This window comes from Acomys minous, assembly GCF_964271855.1.
Source record: "Acomys minous genome assembly, chromosome: 15".
NCBI lineage: Eukaryota > Metazoa > Chordata > Mammalia > Rodentia > Muridae > Acomys > Acomys minous.
The window spans coordinates 69,449,852-69,468,349 of NC_140497.1; the positions used below are offsets into that span (position 1 = coordinate 69,449,852).

General features: G+C 38.1%; 1 protein-coding gene across 1 annotated transcript in view; it reads right to left on the reverse strand.

Annotated features, from left to right (window-relative positions):
* Window positions 1–402: 402 nt before the first annotated feature.
* LOC311585065 (transmembrane protease serine 11G) overlaps window positions 403–18,498 on the reverse strand; it is a 30,669-nt gene continuing 12,573 nt past the window's right edge. The window contains exons 2-10 of the mRNA XM_084759827.1: window positions 16,736–16,857; window positions 16,109–16,227; window positions 14,542–14,609; window positions 13,805–13,965; window positions 9,432–9,470; window positions 8,779–8,950; window positions 7,530–7,789; window positions 2,316–2,458; window positions 403–671 (exon numbers count right to left, since the gene is read on the reverse strand). Of these exons, the coding sequence (XP_084615953.1) occupies window positions 510–671; window positions 2,316–2,458; window positions 7,530–7,789; window positions 8,779–8,950; window positions 9,432–9,470; window positions 13,805–13,965; window positions 14,542–14,609; window positions 16,109–16,227; window positions 16,736–16,857 (1,246 nt within the window). The 3' untranslated portion in view covers window positions 403–509. The remainder of the gene's footprint in view (window positions 672–2,315; window positions 2,459–7,529; window positions 7,790–8,778; window positions 8,951–9,431; window positions 9,471–13,804; window positions 13,966–14,541; window positions 14,610–16,108; window positions 16,228–16,735; window positions 16,858–18,498) is intronic.

Below are 18,498 nucleotides of genomic sequence, written 5' to 3' on the forward strand. Positions count from 1 at the left end.
TCATGTCTCATACGCCCTTCATCATTTTGTCACCAGTGGCTTAGACTAACTCGGCCTGTCTAGTCAGGGGACCAACAAACTGCCTCTGAAGATATTCGATGAAGAAGACCAAAAACTATGGAGGCATCGGAGAAGGGAGTCATCTCTTGAGAAAAGCAGATGGTGGCTGGGCAGTTAGTAGTCACGCAACTCCAGATTATTGTTAAGTTGAAAACTCATGAAGTAGGAGAACAGAAGTGAGCAGGAAGGTAATCAGACACTTTGCAGAGTGGTAGCGCTTTGTGGAGCAGACAGAGTCATAGTCAGTGAAACCATAGTCAGTCACATCCATAGATGTGAAAAAAAAAATGTCTGTCCTCTTCTGATTTAAAAGGAAGGTCACCATACCATCCTCATTTTGCATCTTGAAATAGATGACAGAGCACATGGCAACAAACACTGAACGCTGAATACAGTTCGCCACAGGCCCTGTGAGACACTCCAGATTGGATAAGACCATGGCTGATACATTAGATGTTAGTTTTAGATTTAATCCAGTTCCGATAATGAGTCACTCTGGTGTAAATTCCGGGCTTATTTTCTTTTCCACAGTCTATTCCCCAACTAACAATTCCGACAAGATACCAGATACTTCTATCACGTGATATGACCAGAGGCCCTCCAGAATCACCCTAAAAAAGAGTAAAAACATGTTGTCAACTCAGTAAACGAAAACAGAACCGAGAGCTGACCAGACCCAACTGCCTAAGAAGTTCATACCCAGAACTAACATGCGAACTTCTCCAGGATGCCTTATTTAACTCCATTAGCTAGAAGTGACTCCTAATTAGCTTCTAATTAGATTCTCACCTTGTTCCAAACTCTCACTAATCAAGTAGAAGGGTATCCTGGAATGTTCGATCAAATGTGCAGAACTTACTACTGAAAGGCTAGGGCAGAATCCTCAATAAACACACTAAAATTACCTAAACCACGAGGAGCTCTCGGTTATCTTTAGCCTAAGATTCCAACAAACAGCTTAAAGTTTCTCTTAAGTAATGACTCTACTCTTTGCAGAAACATTCCCTGTGGTAGTCTATTCCAGTTTTTGGTTTTTTTTAGAATGAGGGAAATGATACAGCTAGAAGCCTTTTCCTTTCCGTGTTGTTCCTGCACTTTTTAGTCTCTTCCAGTGTGTGTTGCACAGTGTGAGTACTGTATCCACAGGAGGCAATCCTCCTCAGCCCTCTTCCCTCCGGCCTCCATTCTGATTGAGGTCCACGTGATCTTACTGTACTGATGGTGAAAGGAAGAGAGTGTGAGCCAATGTCAGCTCCTGCATAAATTGTGTCTATTCTCTAAGTCATGTGACTCTGGTGTATGTTGAACGTACATCTTCTCCTTTTCAGAGAGGGAAGGGAAGGATTCCTTGTGTTCTAGAATGTGTAGTTGAATCTTGACTTTCTCTTTTGTTTGTTTGTTTTAGTGACCTGTGCCATGATGAAATTGTCAAATCATTGCAATTTTTTTTAATGTTGGTTTCCCTCACTAATGTCCATAGTAAACTTCCGGTTCATAAAAAGTTGAATAAACAAGTGAATGAATGTTTATTACCATCACATGATGCCCAATGGCAGGTCAATGGTGACAACTTGGCATAAAACAAATGTCACACATATGCCAAATTATCAGAACAGATATTAATTTCTCAAGGAATCTCTATATTTTATGCCCAACCACAAATGCTATAGATCACACCTTTAATTTCTTAGTTGTTTTTAGTACTTCAATTATATTTTAGGATGGATACTATGCTTACATGCTTAATTCTTAAAATTAATGTGTTGTAATGTGGATTAAATGCTGCTTGTGTAATCTGAAAAATGATCGGTGACATACTACATTCATGGGAAAGAGTGCAGATTTTTTTTTCCCTAATAGTATAACTCTATTTGGCCATAAGGTATGTAAAGTATCTTATATAAGCTATCAGGAGATCTTATCACACTGTCACTTGAAGTTAGTAGAGTAAGATATTCAAAGTCCCGTGATGCCTGAGCCTTGTTTCTGTGACGTCAAGATTGTGTTACTATCCATCTGAGTTTCTGGTCTCCACTAAAAGCTCTAACTTGCAACTGGAAACCTTGTTGAGACAGCTCTGTTCAATATGGTGTTCCGTGAGGAGTGATACGTCTTACTGCTCTTCAGTCCCTCTTCATATCTGCTCTTTGCTACCCAAGTTAATTTCATGGAATTGTGTTAAATGGCATTATTCTAATGCCAGTTGTTGCATCCATATCACGTAGAGTCATTTTTGCGGATGAGAGTGTACTTACCTCACAGGCATCTAGTTTTCCTGTCAAGAATCCAGCACATATCATTCCTGACGATACAGCCCCACCGTACACGTTAACTTGGTTACATACATCATTACTTATGATCTCTATTTCAACTTCCTGTAGAGAATTGGGGAAGGGACCTAAATAAGGAAACAATAAATAGACGAGGAATTGTTGGGAGTCTTGCTATTGTCACAAATCTTAAAAATTCATCTTAAAGTTGCAGAATCTGGAACTGGGTGACAGTGTTCAGGTTCAGCTACAGTTTGAGTTGACTTCTATGTAATAGATATCATATTTGGTAAATTTATTGCTATCATCTATTTGATCCCTTCAAAAACTATCAAAGATATAGAGATAAGTATTCTAGATTCTCAGTTGAGTAAATTGAAGATCATCTGGTTCAGAGTCTTGCCATCACCACCTCACTAACTAATCACATACACAATGCCAGTTTAAACATAAGGTATTTATCGCCACCTGGAGTCTACTCAGAATCTTACAGCGTCACTTAAAAGGGACACAGATGCTTCAAAGTTAGAAATCATTTGGAAAGAAGAGCATTACCAGGAAACAAGTTTCATTCTATGGGATCCAATTGCTTTAAGAAAAGGATGATGGTTACAATGAAAATAGTGTGACTGGCTGCTCAAAACAAAACATCTGTATAAACAGGAAGATAACACACCCATCGTATTTTCTTCACTAACTACAATGGTTGATTCATTTGCATTAATTGTCATGCAAAAGTGACATTTCCTTGAATGTAATACTATTTTAAGCAATTGTCTTTTTATGTTTCCCTTTAGCAGCTTCTATTAAAAATGCCATTCACAGGAAATTCTATTTCTTCTTATTAACAGGTTCAAAGTAATTGGAAAGATGGATTTATTTTTGCATTAACATGAGTAATGAGGCAAAGTTCTGGGTTTAATTGCTCTAATCTCATAGACAGCAAATAAAATGTTAAGAAGTATTAGCATAATTAAGAACTCAAGGACGTGGGAAAAGTTACTGAGAGTCACTTTACTTGCGTGTACAATGGAGAAATTAATATTAAACTAGTATAATCATTTAAGACAGCTTCTCATTCCACATTCAAGACTCAGTAATTGTAGTTATTCATGTACATGGGAGCAATTAGGATTCTGCATTTAAAATGCTCATGGGCTTACAGCTGATCTCAGTGTTAACAGTGAACAGTGAGGATGTTAAAAGGAAGATAAAATCTAAGTTTTTTGTGTTTTTGAAAAAAATTTTTAAATTTTACTTCTGTGTAGGGAAGGGTCAATGTATAAGCAACAATGTGGGTGTATGGAGGTCAGAGGTCAGCTTTCAGAAAAATATTCACTCCTACCATGTAAGTACTAGGGTTTGAAATCAGTTTTCCAGGTTTGGAGGAAAGCACCTTTACCCATTGCGTGACCTCACTAGTCTCTTTGTTGGCTTAAAATCCTAGATTTAAATTGCAAGTGTTTATGATCTTTATTTGTAACTATAAAACACTGACATGAACTCTGGTGCCTGCGATTTATTCTCTGCCCCTGTCAAGGCGGTGTTGGGGCCACACAAAGGAAGGGGATGTAGACTACCCTGATGAGACCCTATAGACTGTGATCAGACCCTGGGGAAGGAGCCCTCCCCATCAGTGGTCTAGGGGAGGGGAATAGGGTAGAAGAGGAAGGGAGGGTGGAAACTGGAAGGTGAGAGAGAGGAGATAACAAAAGGGATGTAACGTGAATACCTTATAATTTTAAAAAGAGAGAAACAAAAAAACCATGTGCTTAACAGCACAATAACCTAATTCATAGGACTATTCAAGAAAGAAACTCTATAGAGAAATGAAAGTTTCAGTTTTACTAACTTTCATAAGTGTTCTAGGATTGGCTAAATCTTGCAAATAAAGAATAAAAAGGCCTGGGCAATCCTCATCTCAGTTCACAACGTGCCCCTGCACAAGCTGGAGAGCCCTGTCTGTCCTCTTTGCCCCCACCTTGTGCACACTGGGAAGCCTAAGAATAAAGGAAAGGTACCAAGAACCTAGTTCCACATTCTTGGCAGCTGTCCTAATTTCTTCCCCTGATGCTATCAGACACCCAAATCTCTGCCTAAGCGCTCAGTTCTTGACCATACTTGGGTGCAGTCCCAGTTCCTGGATGACATCTCCCCCCTCAGCCTAAACCCCCACCCTCATCACCCCCCACCCCACATGAAATCTATAAACCCCTTTGCTTTAGCCCTGGCATGTGACTTCCTGAGCCTCATTCTTTTCAACTGATGGACTCACCCAGGAGCAGCACCTAGTAAACATGTCTTTATGTGCTGCTAATCTGGCTGAATGTAGCTTCTATCAGTGTCAGAGAGAGGCGGGGGCAGAGGGGCATTGCCTATTAGAAGCCACAGCCAACTGTTAATTAAACTTAGTTTGGTGCCTTCAAATTCACAAAGTTGTTTCTGGAAATTACTCCACTTTTTAGGGTGGTTGCACATTACGCAGTATCCTGCACACTTTGCAGAAATCTCAGTCAAGTCCAAAATTATTCCAAAAGTATGAAGAAGTGTTACCTATAACCAGAAGTATAACTCATCCCGTATCTGCTCTTTAAATCTCACACTATTTATTTCTCTGCCTTCTGCCCCACCATTTCTATAAAATGGTTCATGTGCCTCAGATTAGGACAAATGCACAGGTGATAGTGACAGTGGCTCAGTCAAGGATCAAGGACAGAGTTTTCAGCTGTATACTGGAAGGAAGCGTATTTCATAAAAATTAAGAGATAAGGACTGAAACGAAAGCTGTATGCTGAGAAGGTATGTAAATATGATATAAGTTAAGTAACAAGAGTAAAAACTGGGAATCTAAGGGCAGATTAAACATATATGAAAACTTTAACCAATGGGATACAAATTGGAAAAGAAGTCAAAGTATATTTATTCTGCAGATGATATTATAGTATATATATATATAAGTGACCACAAAACTCTACCAGAGAACTCCCACAGCTAATAAACAACTTCAGCAAAGTGGCTGGATACAAAATGAACTTTAAAAAAATCTGTAGCCTTTCTGTATATGAAGGATAAATGGGCTGAGAAATAAATGAGGGAAACAACACCATTCTCAACAGTCACAAATAATATAAAAAATATCTTGGTGTAACTGTAACCATGCAAGTGGAAGATCTGATGAGACTGAAATCGTTCTGTAAGGCAAAGGACACTGTCAAACCTGCAGCCTACAGATTGGGAAAAAGATCCTTACCTCTAACATGAGACAAAGGGCTAATATCTAAGATATATAAAGAACTCAAGAAATGAAACACCAACAATCAAAATAACCCAATTGAAAAATGGGGCACAGGGATAAACATAAAATTCTCAACAGAGGAATCTCTAATGCCAAGAAGCACTTAAATAAATGTTCAACATCACTAGTTATCAGGGAAATGCAAATCAAAACAACTCTGAGATTCCTTCCTACACCTATCAGAGTAGCTAAGATCAAAACCTCAAGTAACAGCCCATGCTGGCCAGAACGTGGAACAAGGGGAACACTCCTTCATTACTGGTGGGAGTGCAAACTTGTACACCCACTTTGGAAACCGATCTGGTGCTTTCTCAGCAAACTGTGACTAGTTCTACCTCAAGACCCAGCTTCTGGGCATATACATAAAAGATGCTCCACCATACCACCAGGACATTTACTCAACTATGTCAATAGCAGCTTTAGTCATAATGGCCAGAAACTGAAAACAACCCAGATGTCCCTCAATCCAAGAATGGATAAAGAAGCTGAAGTACATTTACACAATGGAAACAACAATGACATCACGCAATTTGCCGGCAAATGGACGGAACCAGAAAAGACCATCTCAAGTGAGGTAACACAGACACAGAAAGACGCACATGGTATGTAGTCATAAGTGGATATTAGCCGTATAGTACATGATAACCAGCCTGTAGTTCACAAACCCAAAGAAGCTAAGTATAAAGGAGATGCTTGAATCTCACTCAGAAAGGAAAATAAAACAGATATTGGAAGTGGATGAAAAGAGAGAACTGGGTAGGAAAAGGGGGTGAGGAAGGGAATGATGGCATGGATCAGTTGTGGGGAGAGTTAGTGGGAAGTGAGGGGGGCTGGGAGAGAGAAGGGAAACAAGGTCGGCTCCTGAGGGGGGGGAATGTGTGGGTGACTCTAGCTGAGACTCCTAGCAGCGGAGGACAGGGAGACTGAAGTGGACACCTATATACATCCAGGCAAAGTGGAGGGAGGGAAACACCAGCCCACCAAAAAAAAAAAAATCAGACAAGACAGAGATGGAAGGTATGACCAAATGATGACTAGCCCAACTTGCGACCCACCCCATGGAAGAGAACCAACCCCTGACACTGTTACTGGTTCTCTACTATGCCTGCAGACAGGAGCCTAGCATAACTGCCCTCTGAGAAGCTCCACCCAGCAGCAGATCGAAACAGTCGCAGACCTGCAGCTTAACATTAGGCAGAGGTCGGGGTGTCTTGTGTAAGAGATAGAGGAAGGACAGAGGGACGTGGAGGGGACAACTCCACAAGAAGAACAACAGAGTCAATGAACCTAGGCCCATGGAGACTCAGAGAGTTTGAACTACCGACCAAAGAGCAAGGGTGAAGCCTAGACTGGGCCTAGGGACAATATGCGGCTGGTAGGCAGCTTGGGCTTCATGTGGGTCCTGAGCTGGGCTGTCTCTGATGTGAACTCTGTTGTCCGCTTTTGCATCACTTTCCCCTGGTGGAGCTGCTTTGTCTGACCTCATCGGAAGAAAATAGACTTAGTCCTCATGAGACTTGATGTGTCAGGCTGGGTTGGTGCAGGGAAGGGTAATGGGAGGAGAGTGAGGGGGCTCTCTTTTGACAAGGGGAGTGGGGAGAGGGGGAAGAGGCTAAGAGTGGGACCAGGAGGAGAGGAGGGAGGGAGCTGAGACCTGCAATTGGGTTGTAAAGTTAAAAAAAAAAATTTAATTACTGAGAAAAAAGTGCAAAGTAAGGCATAAGCCAAAGCACCCTACAAAAGTGTATGATACTGAAGTTTTCATAATATTTTAAAATTTTTGCTATGATTTTTATGGGATTACCTTGATTTATGCTTTGTAATTTCGTATTTGGTTTGGATATTCCCATGCAGAAACAACATAGGTTTGCACGGTTGGTGTCTGGCTTTCTTCAGATACTCACCATTTGCTTTCAACGCTCCCCATCCAGTCACAAACACTTTACTCTTCGGTCTAACTTGAAAAGTAGCATCCGGGAGACAGACTCTGCGCAAATTTTCGGAAAACTGGACGGGGCTGGAGAGCTTGACCACAGCAATGTCATCATCGTGCTTGTGGGCCGCATAGTTCTCATGAACGATGACGGACTCCACCCTTCGCGTCATCAGTGGTTGGCTTAGGGTGGCTCCAAAACTGACTGTCCACAGTTTGGGGTTTTTGTAACTGATCACAAATTAAAGGGGGCACAGTAGGTTCATTTCTGGTCTAGAGCTGCCTAGGATTCTAGATGGGCAATAGGACATAAATGCGGGAGAAGGACACACCCTTTAAGGTCATTGCTGATTTGGCCTTTCCCACCATTTCGTTTTTTAGGTTTTCCCATCCTGACCATTTGATGTCTAGCTGAGAAGGAATATTACATTACAAAGTAGGCTTGATTAATATCTTTGAGGATGAGTATGCATTTTTAAAGGAAGCAACATATTCTTGCTATTTTATTATAAAAACAATATATTACTTGAAGAAAACCAAAGTACTAAATACAGTTATCTACATATATCTCTGCAGATACTTATACACGCTCACAACCAACTACAATCATATATTTTTATTCACAGGTACAAAGAGGAAAACATAGAAAAAGAAAAGAAAAAAAAAAGACACAGAAACACAAGGAGAAAAAAAGAGATAAACTTGTAGCCATATTTTATATGGTTTTCTAATGATTCTTTTCCATTGGGCATTTTAACCAGAATATTTCCCCATCTTGTTTTAATTTTACAACAGTTATCATACCGCCTTTTTATTCTCCGACAGTGCCATATGTGAAATATTTAATAGTCATACAGAGAATAAAAACATATAGCTAATGATATTCATGTAGAATATCAGGTGTGAATTTTAGGTTGGGATATAATTAACGGCACTTAAAAAAAGCTTCAATGTAATTCAGGGAAGCTGATGAGCATACTTGTTTTTTCAGTGTTGATTCCTTTCTCATTAAAACTGAGATTACTGCAAAGGATATTTTCAGTTGGTGTTGAAAGCAATCTATTCTTTGCACTATTCCTGAGGGGCTGATATTCTTTCCTACGACTGTCAACAAGGGGCTAAGATGTTTTGGAAAGAATAAAGAAGAGGTAAGAATAATTGAATATGAATGTGAGAGGCAGTGATGCTGGGGACCCCGATGGGATAACCTGAGAACTCACGTGTCAAAGCAGTGAGCAGAGGTCACAAGCCACTGGGAGCCAATGAGAGATGCACCACATAGGTGGATCCTGTCCACCTGCAGGCTGCTTTGCCATGGCCAGGAGGCTTTGTCTGCAGGTTTGCCATCAGCAATTCTTGCTGTGGGTGGATACTCCAACCCCAAGCCACAACCTGCCAGCCAGAAGGAAATAACATAGTTATTTACACAGAGTAATAAACATGATTGGATGTCTTTGGCAAATAGTTAAGCATGAAAACATTTATGGATGTGTCTTGGCTTTAAAAATATTCACGGAAATTAATGTTATGAAGAGGATGGATATTCAAGTTGATTGAATATGCAAGTTCTTGTAATTAAATCATTAATAATTAAAAGTTAGCTATCATCTTATTTTGTGTATTTGAGGCAATTTTTATTTTAAATTAATTTTTCACATTTTCTGAGTTCTGTTACGTGTAACAGGTTATTCTAATGATATTTTGACATTTGTTTCAGACAAATTTCAACAATAATATTGATTGAAAGTAAGTCACATATCCATTTAGAAATACTATAGGGATTTGAGAAATTGGATACACAGAGATAAAGGTCAAAGTGTTTTGAGTTTGATTCTTTGATTTAATAACGTATCAGTGATGTTGTGGAACTTACCGCTGTTTAGAATATGCTCTGCTTGTGCTGCATTCATTTCTGGAAAATTTAAACAGAGGTCACTGCTCAGTCACATAACTGCTATAATTTAAACTACAATGCCTGCATGACAGGAATATCTCAGATAGGGAAAATTTGCACTAATGAGGGAACTCAATGTAAAAGCAATAGAATAAACCATGAATCAATTAATTTTCTGACTGCACGTGGATTCTAGGAGGATCCTGGTGTGATTACAAAGCCATTGGCATAGACATATTATTTATCTAAAAAATAATGTCATAACAACTTATTGAAATACAGTTAAATTAACATTTTGTACGGGGCATTTACGCATGCCTTACAACATATGCAGAAGTCTTTCCTTCTGGTCTCACTTGAACGGTGCTAGGTAGTACAAGCATTCAAACAATCTTCAAAGCCTGGCATCTAGGATTGGCTGGCGGATTTTTTTTTTCCTATTGTGACAGATTCCACCAGCATCTAACATGTTATCTTACCACTTTTTATTCATAAAGCAAAATAGGAAGTGGTACAATCTGTGGTTCTTTCCCCAAATCATGTGTATTGTTCTTTCTGCCAGCACGTGCAGAGAGAATCAGAGACAAATATATTTAGGTGAAAACAAATCAAGCATTTCAGTGTCAGTTTTTAAATTTAGGTCAAACTCAAAGGACATTGAATTAGAACCACCATTAAGAAGTTAATTATAGAAAATCCTTAGGATTAGGTTTTGTCAATTATAAGCCCTTGCTGTGATGTCCCTGATCTGTACAATAAATGCAGGCTTTGTAGTTGCTGCCTGGTGGCTGGGTCCTTAATACATCCTCAGTGTTGCCGTGAACATCTCTTTCTCTTCAATACCTTGGTCTTCAAGGTCTTGATGGTGTCCGGATGTTGCTTCTGCTGGCAATCTTTAACCAGCTGCTCACTTCATCATAATGCTTTTCCCATGGCATTTTCATGCTGGGTTGCCTGTCATTCAGACCTCAACTTAAAAGATTCTCTCTTTCCTGGGCTTTCCCCAACAAAGAAAGCTAAAGTCTCAAGTTGTGTCCTGCTCTCTTCTTGGAATTCCATATTAGTTAGTGCTGTCCTGTTTATTCACTATCTTTCCCCTTTCAGTTAAAATACTGGCCCTGAGTGTACAGAGATTTCTAGACCAAATAGTCAATATGTGGTGGCTGAGTGAATAAATGAATAGTTATGATAACCCATTATTATATTCTTGTCATGATATTATGATATGAGTCTATGGAAAAGTGATTTAATATTTCTTTGGCAATAGTCTCTAGGTCAGTTGGTCTTATACCTGAAAGTCAACTGTGCTTTAGCCCTTCCTAAGGGAATAAATTATGGTGAGTGGATTATGGTTGTTTTGTAGCTTATATTTAATTTTATTCTAAACTGATCTCTATCTATTCAGGGCATGATTCAATAGGTGTGTTCTTCTTGCCAGATAAAAATGTTGTAGTGCTACGTTTTGGGCTCAGATTGTGCAAGACTCGCTTTCTACTTTTCTTCTTTTATAAATGCAACTAGCTGTTGTCTACACTGTATTTGTGGCTTCTGCATCTGTGGCTTCAACTAACTCCTATTCAGAAGTATTTGTAAAACACTGAATCTGACCATGTGTATTTTCCCATCATATTCCGTAAACAATATATTATACTAAGTGCTTACATATAATTTATGGTATATAAGGTATTATATGTAATTTGCAGTTTATTTAAAGTAAATGAGAGGGATTGGTAAAGTTGATCAGTGTTTTACATGGTATGTTCAAAGTCCTGAGTTTGAGTTCTGACACAATATCACACACACAAACACACACACACATGCACATGCACACAGTGCATGGAAAGAAATGCATATATTGTATGACAATACTGTGGCATATTGTATAAAAGACTTAATACTAAAACTATTTACTACAATAAAAGAAGTCTGGAAGCTTTAAAGAAGATAGAATGGTGAAAGCCTTCAGAAGATGAGGAAAGATAAGTTCTGGACTTTGTGATCTTTCTTTCCATTTGATTTATGACCTGGACTAAGAACCAGAAAGGTCTGCTAAGACATAGCCATCAACAAGTGTTGAGAAAACAGTCCCAGGAAAAAAAATCTAATTTTTTTCTATACAAAGTACTAGCAGAGGGGAAGAACAGAAGCGATCTGTTCAGACCTCTACTGTAAAACCCAAGCCTGGAGATTCATTTCTCTAGATGCAGTGGCACCAGCAAACTCTTGACCATTCCAGTATCCATTTTGTGACCAAAGCACTGGTGGACAAGCTGAAACATCCATGGGGGCAAGTGCAGCCACCTGTTTCTACTCAGTGGCATAAGGAGACCCAGGGGCCCAGACAGGAATCTGTCAATACAGGGCAGCCCAGAAACACATTATACAACTACAAACAGCAAGTGGCAAAAACAGAAAAGCATTGCGATAAAAAAAAAAAAACCTGAGCTACCAGAGAAATAACTGGTGTATATTTTGAAGAACCATCACAATCAATGATAAACTCTCTTATAATAAATTTAAAAATAGAAAATATCCGCAAATCAGCAGAAATAATGAAGAAATCATTGAAACTGATAGAGGAACAGGCAAACAAATAGTCAAGATACAGTAATAGCAGTGGGAACACACCAATGGGCTTGATGATGTTGCCAAGGCAGATGGATGCTAAGAACGGCATCAGGGGCCTGAGGGCAACAGGAGAATCGTTGGATTTGAAAAACAGAGTAAAACAACTGAAATGAGCAAAGCATCTGAGGTCTCTGGTATACTGTACAGAGCACTGATACCTGCAGTTTTTTTTTACAAGTAGGGAAATTTGTATGGGTCTTAAAGGAGAGCATATAAAAAAAAACAGTAGTTGAGAATTCCTCAACTTTGTTAAAGATGGAGATGTGTAGGTTCAAATAATGAGAAAACTACAAATAGGATAAGGTTATAAGACACATCATAATAAAATATTAGAGAAAATAAATACTAAAGAGAACAGAATGAGTCTGAAATTAACTTTCTAAAGACCCCCTTTTTGTATCCTGCCTATACTCAGTGGACTGAGTTAGTGTACAGAGCTAAAGTTTAAACATTTGCCAGAGACCCAGTCCCCACCAAGTGGTGATGCCAGTGTTAGTGTGCACTGCCGATTAGAGTAGGGAGATTTCCTGGTGCGCCCAAGGAAACAAAGTCTGTTGTAAAAGGAAAGGAAACAGAACACACTGAATCAGATGCAACCTCCTTCCACAAACACACACACATATGAATACCTCTGCATCCTTGCACATACATACATGCATGCATTCACACAAATTTGTAAAAATAAAATTGCATCTCATATGTGCGGTGTAAATCAAGTACAGCTTTCTTTCATAGAGTCTTACACTTCTATCCTGGAGTCAGAGTCTACTCTGCTCTGTCTGCTGAAACCTCAGGCTTTTCTTTTAAGTGATTTGATTCTTCTTCATGACTTTGGCACAGCCCATAATATAACTGCCTTCCTGATATAGCATAATCACTCTTTCTCTCTCAAACAGTTTTGGGGAAGAAGTAATGGGGCAGTATTTACTGGTGACTTGTAATTTGTTCTTAGCTTTCCAACCTTAAATTCTGATGAAATACTATCATTTTAAAATTAATTTGGAGGCTGACAGCTGTCTGAGAATTATAAAGAGCTTTGTAAAATCCAAACATTTATCAACTACCTTTTTATGTCTCTGTTGACAGTGAGATAGTTTTTTCGTTTGCTTTATGGCTGAGAGATACATCCTGGCAGGCCTTGGCATTTCTCTTCAGCTCACTACATGTCCCAGGTCAAGCCCATCCTGTGTGCTGTGCAAATAATATGTTAATCTAAATGAGTTTTCCTTGAGCTCAAAACTTGTTTTAGCTGTGTGTGAGTGTGCGTGTGCATGTGAGTGTGCGTGCATGCGTGTGTGTGTGTGTGTGTGTGTGTGTGTGATGCTATCTTCACATTCTAGAGTCATACAGGAGAAAACATTTGCCAAAAAAGATGGCTAGAGATCAGTGCATCAATAGTGTAGGTTAGCCTGTTTTTAAATATCACACACATTGTTATTTAATTGAAAAGATGTCACTGAGGTTTGTTTTAATAAGAGAAAATACCGGCGTTTTTATATTTGGGCAGTCATACAATTTTTTATAATTATTTTCATTTTCATACAAAGCAAGGGAAGATAAATTTTGGTGCCACTTGAGTGATAACTTGCTCATTATATAGTTACTCAGAGATCTAGAATAGAATGATTTTGTTTTATAGTGAAATAAAGAGGCTTTCTCTGTAGGCAGAAGATTGTTTAAAGTGTTAACTATTGAGAGAAGAAAAAAAAAGTAGTCTTTCTTGCCTCTAAGATAAGGTAATGAAATGTCTCTCTTCAAGAAGCTCTGGTTGGATTGCAACTTCATATGCAAAATGCTATCAGCTTGTCTCTTCAAAGTTCCCACATTGCTATTGAAAAACTGAAATACAATCAGTATGTCTGCTTTCAAACCGTTATTACTTGGCCTGAAAAAGAAAGGCACCAAAGTGAGGCAATGTCTCAATAATTACATTAACACCATACTATGAGTGCTGACATGTTCCTTGTGTTTTTAAGAAAATAAGACAAACATGTCATTTGGTTCATTGTCACGATTTTTCCCTTTATATATTACACATGAATGTTAAACCTTAGGTTATTATTTGCTTATAAAGCTTGATCATATTCATAGCAAAGAATGGAAAATTGTAAATCTGACTTTGTATTTATATCATATATGTGTATATTCTTGGGTTTTAAATATTCCTAGGAGATATTTACTATAAAACAAGTAAAATTAACACAAGTAACTAGATTGATGAAATCCTCAATTGAGATGCAAAAGTCTTTTAAAACAACGAGGAGCAGAACATATTTCATGATTACTCAACAACCCTCCCAGTATAGTCTGAGTAGGGGCTATTACAATGTAAGAAGATGATGCTATCTTTCCTTTGGCATATATAAAGTCTTCAGATCCTGTTGGCAGAGGAAATAGGTGAAGAGTAACTAAATAGTATAAGTTTGCCTTTTCCCCATGTGAACTAATTGACTGTGGTTACCGAAAGTTGACAACTTGAGATTTGACATAGTGATGCTTTAAACTGGATCTTTGAAATATCACATCGATCTGAAAAAAAAAAAAAAAAGGAGGAGAGCATTGTTAAGTATTAATGTTATACGTTTCAAATTGCACATTTAAAACCTGTTGTGATAGGAAATGTCATTTACTTTAAGGTTTGTTTAAAGTTATTTCATGGAAGCTCATTTGAGCATAATCCTTTGGTCATATCGTCATTCCTATAATTTGAAAAACTTCCCATGTCTTTGAAGGTGATCAGCACAAAGAGATGAATTAAGGCAGACACTGCAAAAGCAGAAGCTGGAGGCCCAGTGACTGTCTGCACGAGGTTGCCATGCATGGCCTCATTATCCACTTCCCATCCCATGTCTTGAAACTCAGTTGTATTAGTCCCTGAGTGTAATGGATAGAGCAATATTTAGGTTTTGTTGAAACAATCTTAGATGAAGTTTTGATGCTTCAGAGAATGGGTTGCAAATAGAGTCCATACACAGGCGCTTTTCCAAACTTAATTACTTAGCAAGAGAAATGTAAAAAATATTTACTTAGACTCTAAAATATGTCTATAAATGCTATGGTGTGCCATCAGTAGTGAAAGATTCCAGATCAACTTATTTCTTAGCAAAGCAGGTACAATGGCAACAGGATGTTGGCTCTTGCAAGCCCATTTATTCTGACCGACACATCAAACTGACCTGTCAGAAAGAGAAACTCATCTTAGGCTAACCCTGACCAAGCTGAGTCTGAGCATGTAGTTGTATAGAGATCAGTAGGGCTGCCAAATAGTGAAGAAAGGTGTATAAGAAAGACTGCTGCTCTTTCCTCATCACACTTAATTGATGAAGTTCTCTTCATCATGTGATGTATACTCGATAGACTGGTGAAATGTATGTCAGCAGATCAATAGCCGCTAATAAAACAAATGGCCACATGTTTCTTTCTAACTTATTTACAAGAATTTTTTGGTAGAAACAGTTTTATTTGTACATGTACAATTTATGTAATAAAACTAATATATGTATGTATTTATACAATATTTATTAAATCTACTATAAAAATCATTAAAGTCATTTCAAATTACTAACTAAGGAACTTGTTTTGCTTTGGGTGTTCATGCATCTGTGTACAGGTACAAACACTTACTGTGAGTTATATATCATATAATAAGCCTGCATTATTGATTATTGAACCTCACAAGAAATATACAACATTTGATTTACTTACTGGTTTTCATATTTGCTTTGAGGAAAATGTTTACTCTATCTACAACTAGTACTGTAAGTTAGTCAAGAAACTCTGCACTAGAAACTGAATCTGATGTGCACTGTATTGTTTATGAACGAACTATGGTCTCTACATAGTTTTTTCATGCCCGTGTGATGTGTATGCCCACTCACATGTTTAGAAGAGCACATATGTATGTGGATGCTTGTATATATGTATATGAACTTGTGTTCGAGCCAGAAGCTGATATCAGGTGTCATTTTTTCCTATTATTCTACACCTTATATACTTCCAGGACAGCAATGATGCTAGTAGCAATTTACCTCATTGTTGATTCTTTGTGTCAGGTTAGTCCGAGGTTTTGACTGCTCTTTGGACAAATCTGAGCTATATTCAAAACTGGGAATCCATAAGGAGGCCTGGTAGTAATGAGTCTTCTGGTCTAAAAGGTAGAACAGATATGGAATAATTTCTGCTAATCCCTTGAACAAAAGAAGTAGAGAATACATCATTTTTCTCTGACAATTTTAAAGTTGGAAGCTTGGTCCTCCATAACCACCATGGTTATATGTTGTATCCTGACAAAATTACTAGCTGTTATAGGTGGTAATTCATAGTAGGTGACAATTCATCAATTTAAACTATTGATTAATACTAGAATACAATAAGTTGATGCCAAAGTTAACACAATAAAACTTTACTGTTAGCATATATATTACCACACCATAAATAGTATATCTTGTGACCTTCTTGTGCTATTCAAAAGATGGCATTGCAAAATAGCATCAAAGTTTGAATAGTAGAAATTATTTTCTATATCAAGGATTAATATTTCCTAAACTTATTTTAAGAAAGATTTCATTTTATAATTGGGAGAAAATTCTAAGGTTCTGAAATATATGTAGGCAATCTTCAAAATTTCAAAGTAATACAATAAAGTAGGGCCTCACCATACACCAAAAAGTAAACAAGGACACCAACAATTAGTGCCAAAGTCAACAAGACGGCTGTGGCAGTGAGAGCGACCATCCATGGTTTCCAGGCATGGTTTCTTCTGCCCGGGATCCCTGGCCTTTTGAGAGAAAATGCATATTAAAAACAAGTAGACAAATGTTTTTGACATTCAAATGATTTCTTCCTGGAGTTCTTAATTAGCTTATATCATGTTTGGTAACAATTTGAATATATTTTTGAAATATTAGAACAACACTATAGAAATCACATTGGCTTTTTACTTTTTAAGAGTTGGCATCAGAGAGAGGTTACTACTATAAATAATTTCTGGACCACAATGAGAGGGATTTTGAATCTTTTCTTCTTCTTTCTTTGGTAAGTGATCCCGAATGTGATCTTATGGGCTGCAGATCACAATGGACCTCTGAACATGGTGGCATCTGAGTCACTCTTTCCAGGCAATGAATTACAGAAGTGAATAGCCATAACCTGGCAACAACCTAAATGTCCCTCAGTTGAAGAATGAATAAAGAGACTGTGGTACATTTATACTATGAAATACTACTGAGCTATTAAAAACAAGGAATTCCCAAAAGTTGTGGACAAATGCATGGGACTAGAAATGATCATAATGAGTGAGTTAACCCAGAAACAGAAAGACTCACATGGTATATACTCACTTATAATTGGACACTAGCCCAAAAGGGATGTCTCATGAAAGTCTTCACTTACCAGGAGATTGGGATAGAGACAAGGACTTCCTATTGGGACTCTAGGTGAGAGAGGTCTGGGATACTGGGGAAATAGAAGGACCCAGGGGGTCCTAGAAACCTACAAGAAGAACATCATGATGGGCGGATCTGGATCCAGGGGCGTCTACTGAAACTACTGTACCAACCAAGGACAATACATGCAGTAAGCATTGAACCCCTACTTGGATCTAGCCAATGGACAGCACATTCTCCACAACTGTTTTGAGAGCAGAGACTGACTGACTCTGACATGAACTCTGGTGCCCCATATTTGACCACTTCCCCTTGGTGGGGAGGCCTGGTGGCACTCAGAGAAAGGATAAGCAGGCTACCAAGATGAGACCTGATAGGCTCTGACCATATGGTGGAGGAGCATGTCCCCTTCTGTCACACACCTAGGAGAGGGGAATAGTGTGAAAGAAGGAGGGAGGAACGAAGGATGCAAGTGAAGGGATGACAATTGAGATGTAATCTGAATAAATTAATAAAAAATTTAAAAAAGAATTTAATAAAAAAAAAAGATTACCCAAGCCTCAAAGATGAATATGAAGAGGGACAGAAATAGGACTTGGTCTACTGGAGTTTTTTTGTTTGTTTGTTTGTTTGTTTGTTTGTTTGCTTCTTTGTTTGGATAGGCTGGTGGTTGGCTGGTTGTCTTTTTCACTTTTGTATTTAAGCCAAAGCTACTGTGTATAGGACATGTAATTTGTACTGAATATAAGGAATTCAAAATTAAGATTGACTTCAGAAATCAATCAAGTAGCCAAGAACAGAATTATAAATAAAGAGTAAGTAGCAAAATAAAATATTATCAGTCTAGTGAATAAACATAAGCATTGAGAAATCAGATTTCTGGCCTGATTTGATAAGTATTGTGTAGGGTTATAACATTTAGTCCTGTGATTATTTTTAATAGATGGAGTTACTAGGATAAGGCCAAATATAATCAAGGAGATAGGATATCAGCTTAATATAAATATTACAATAATAGTATGTGGTTTACAAAC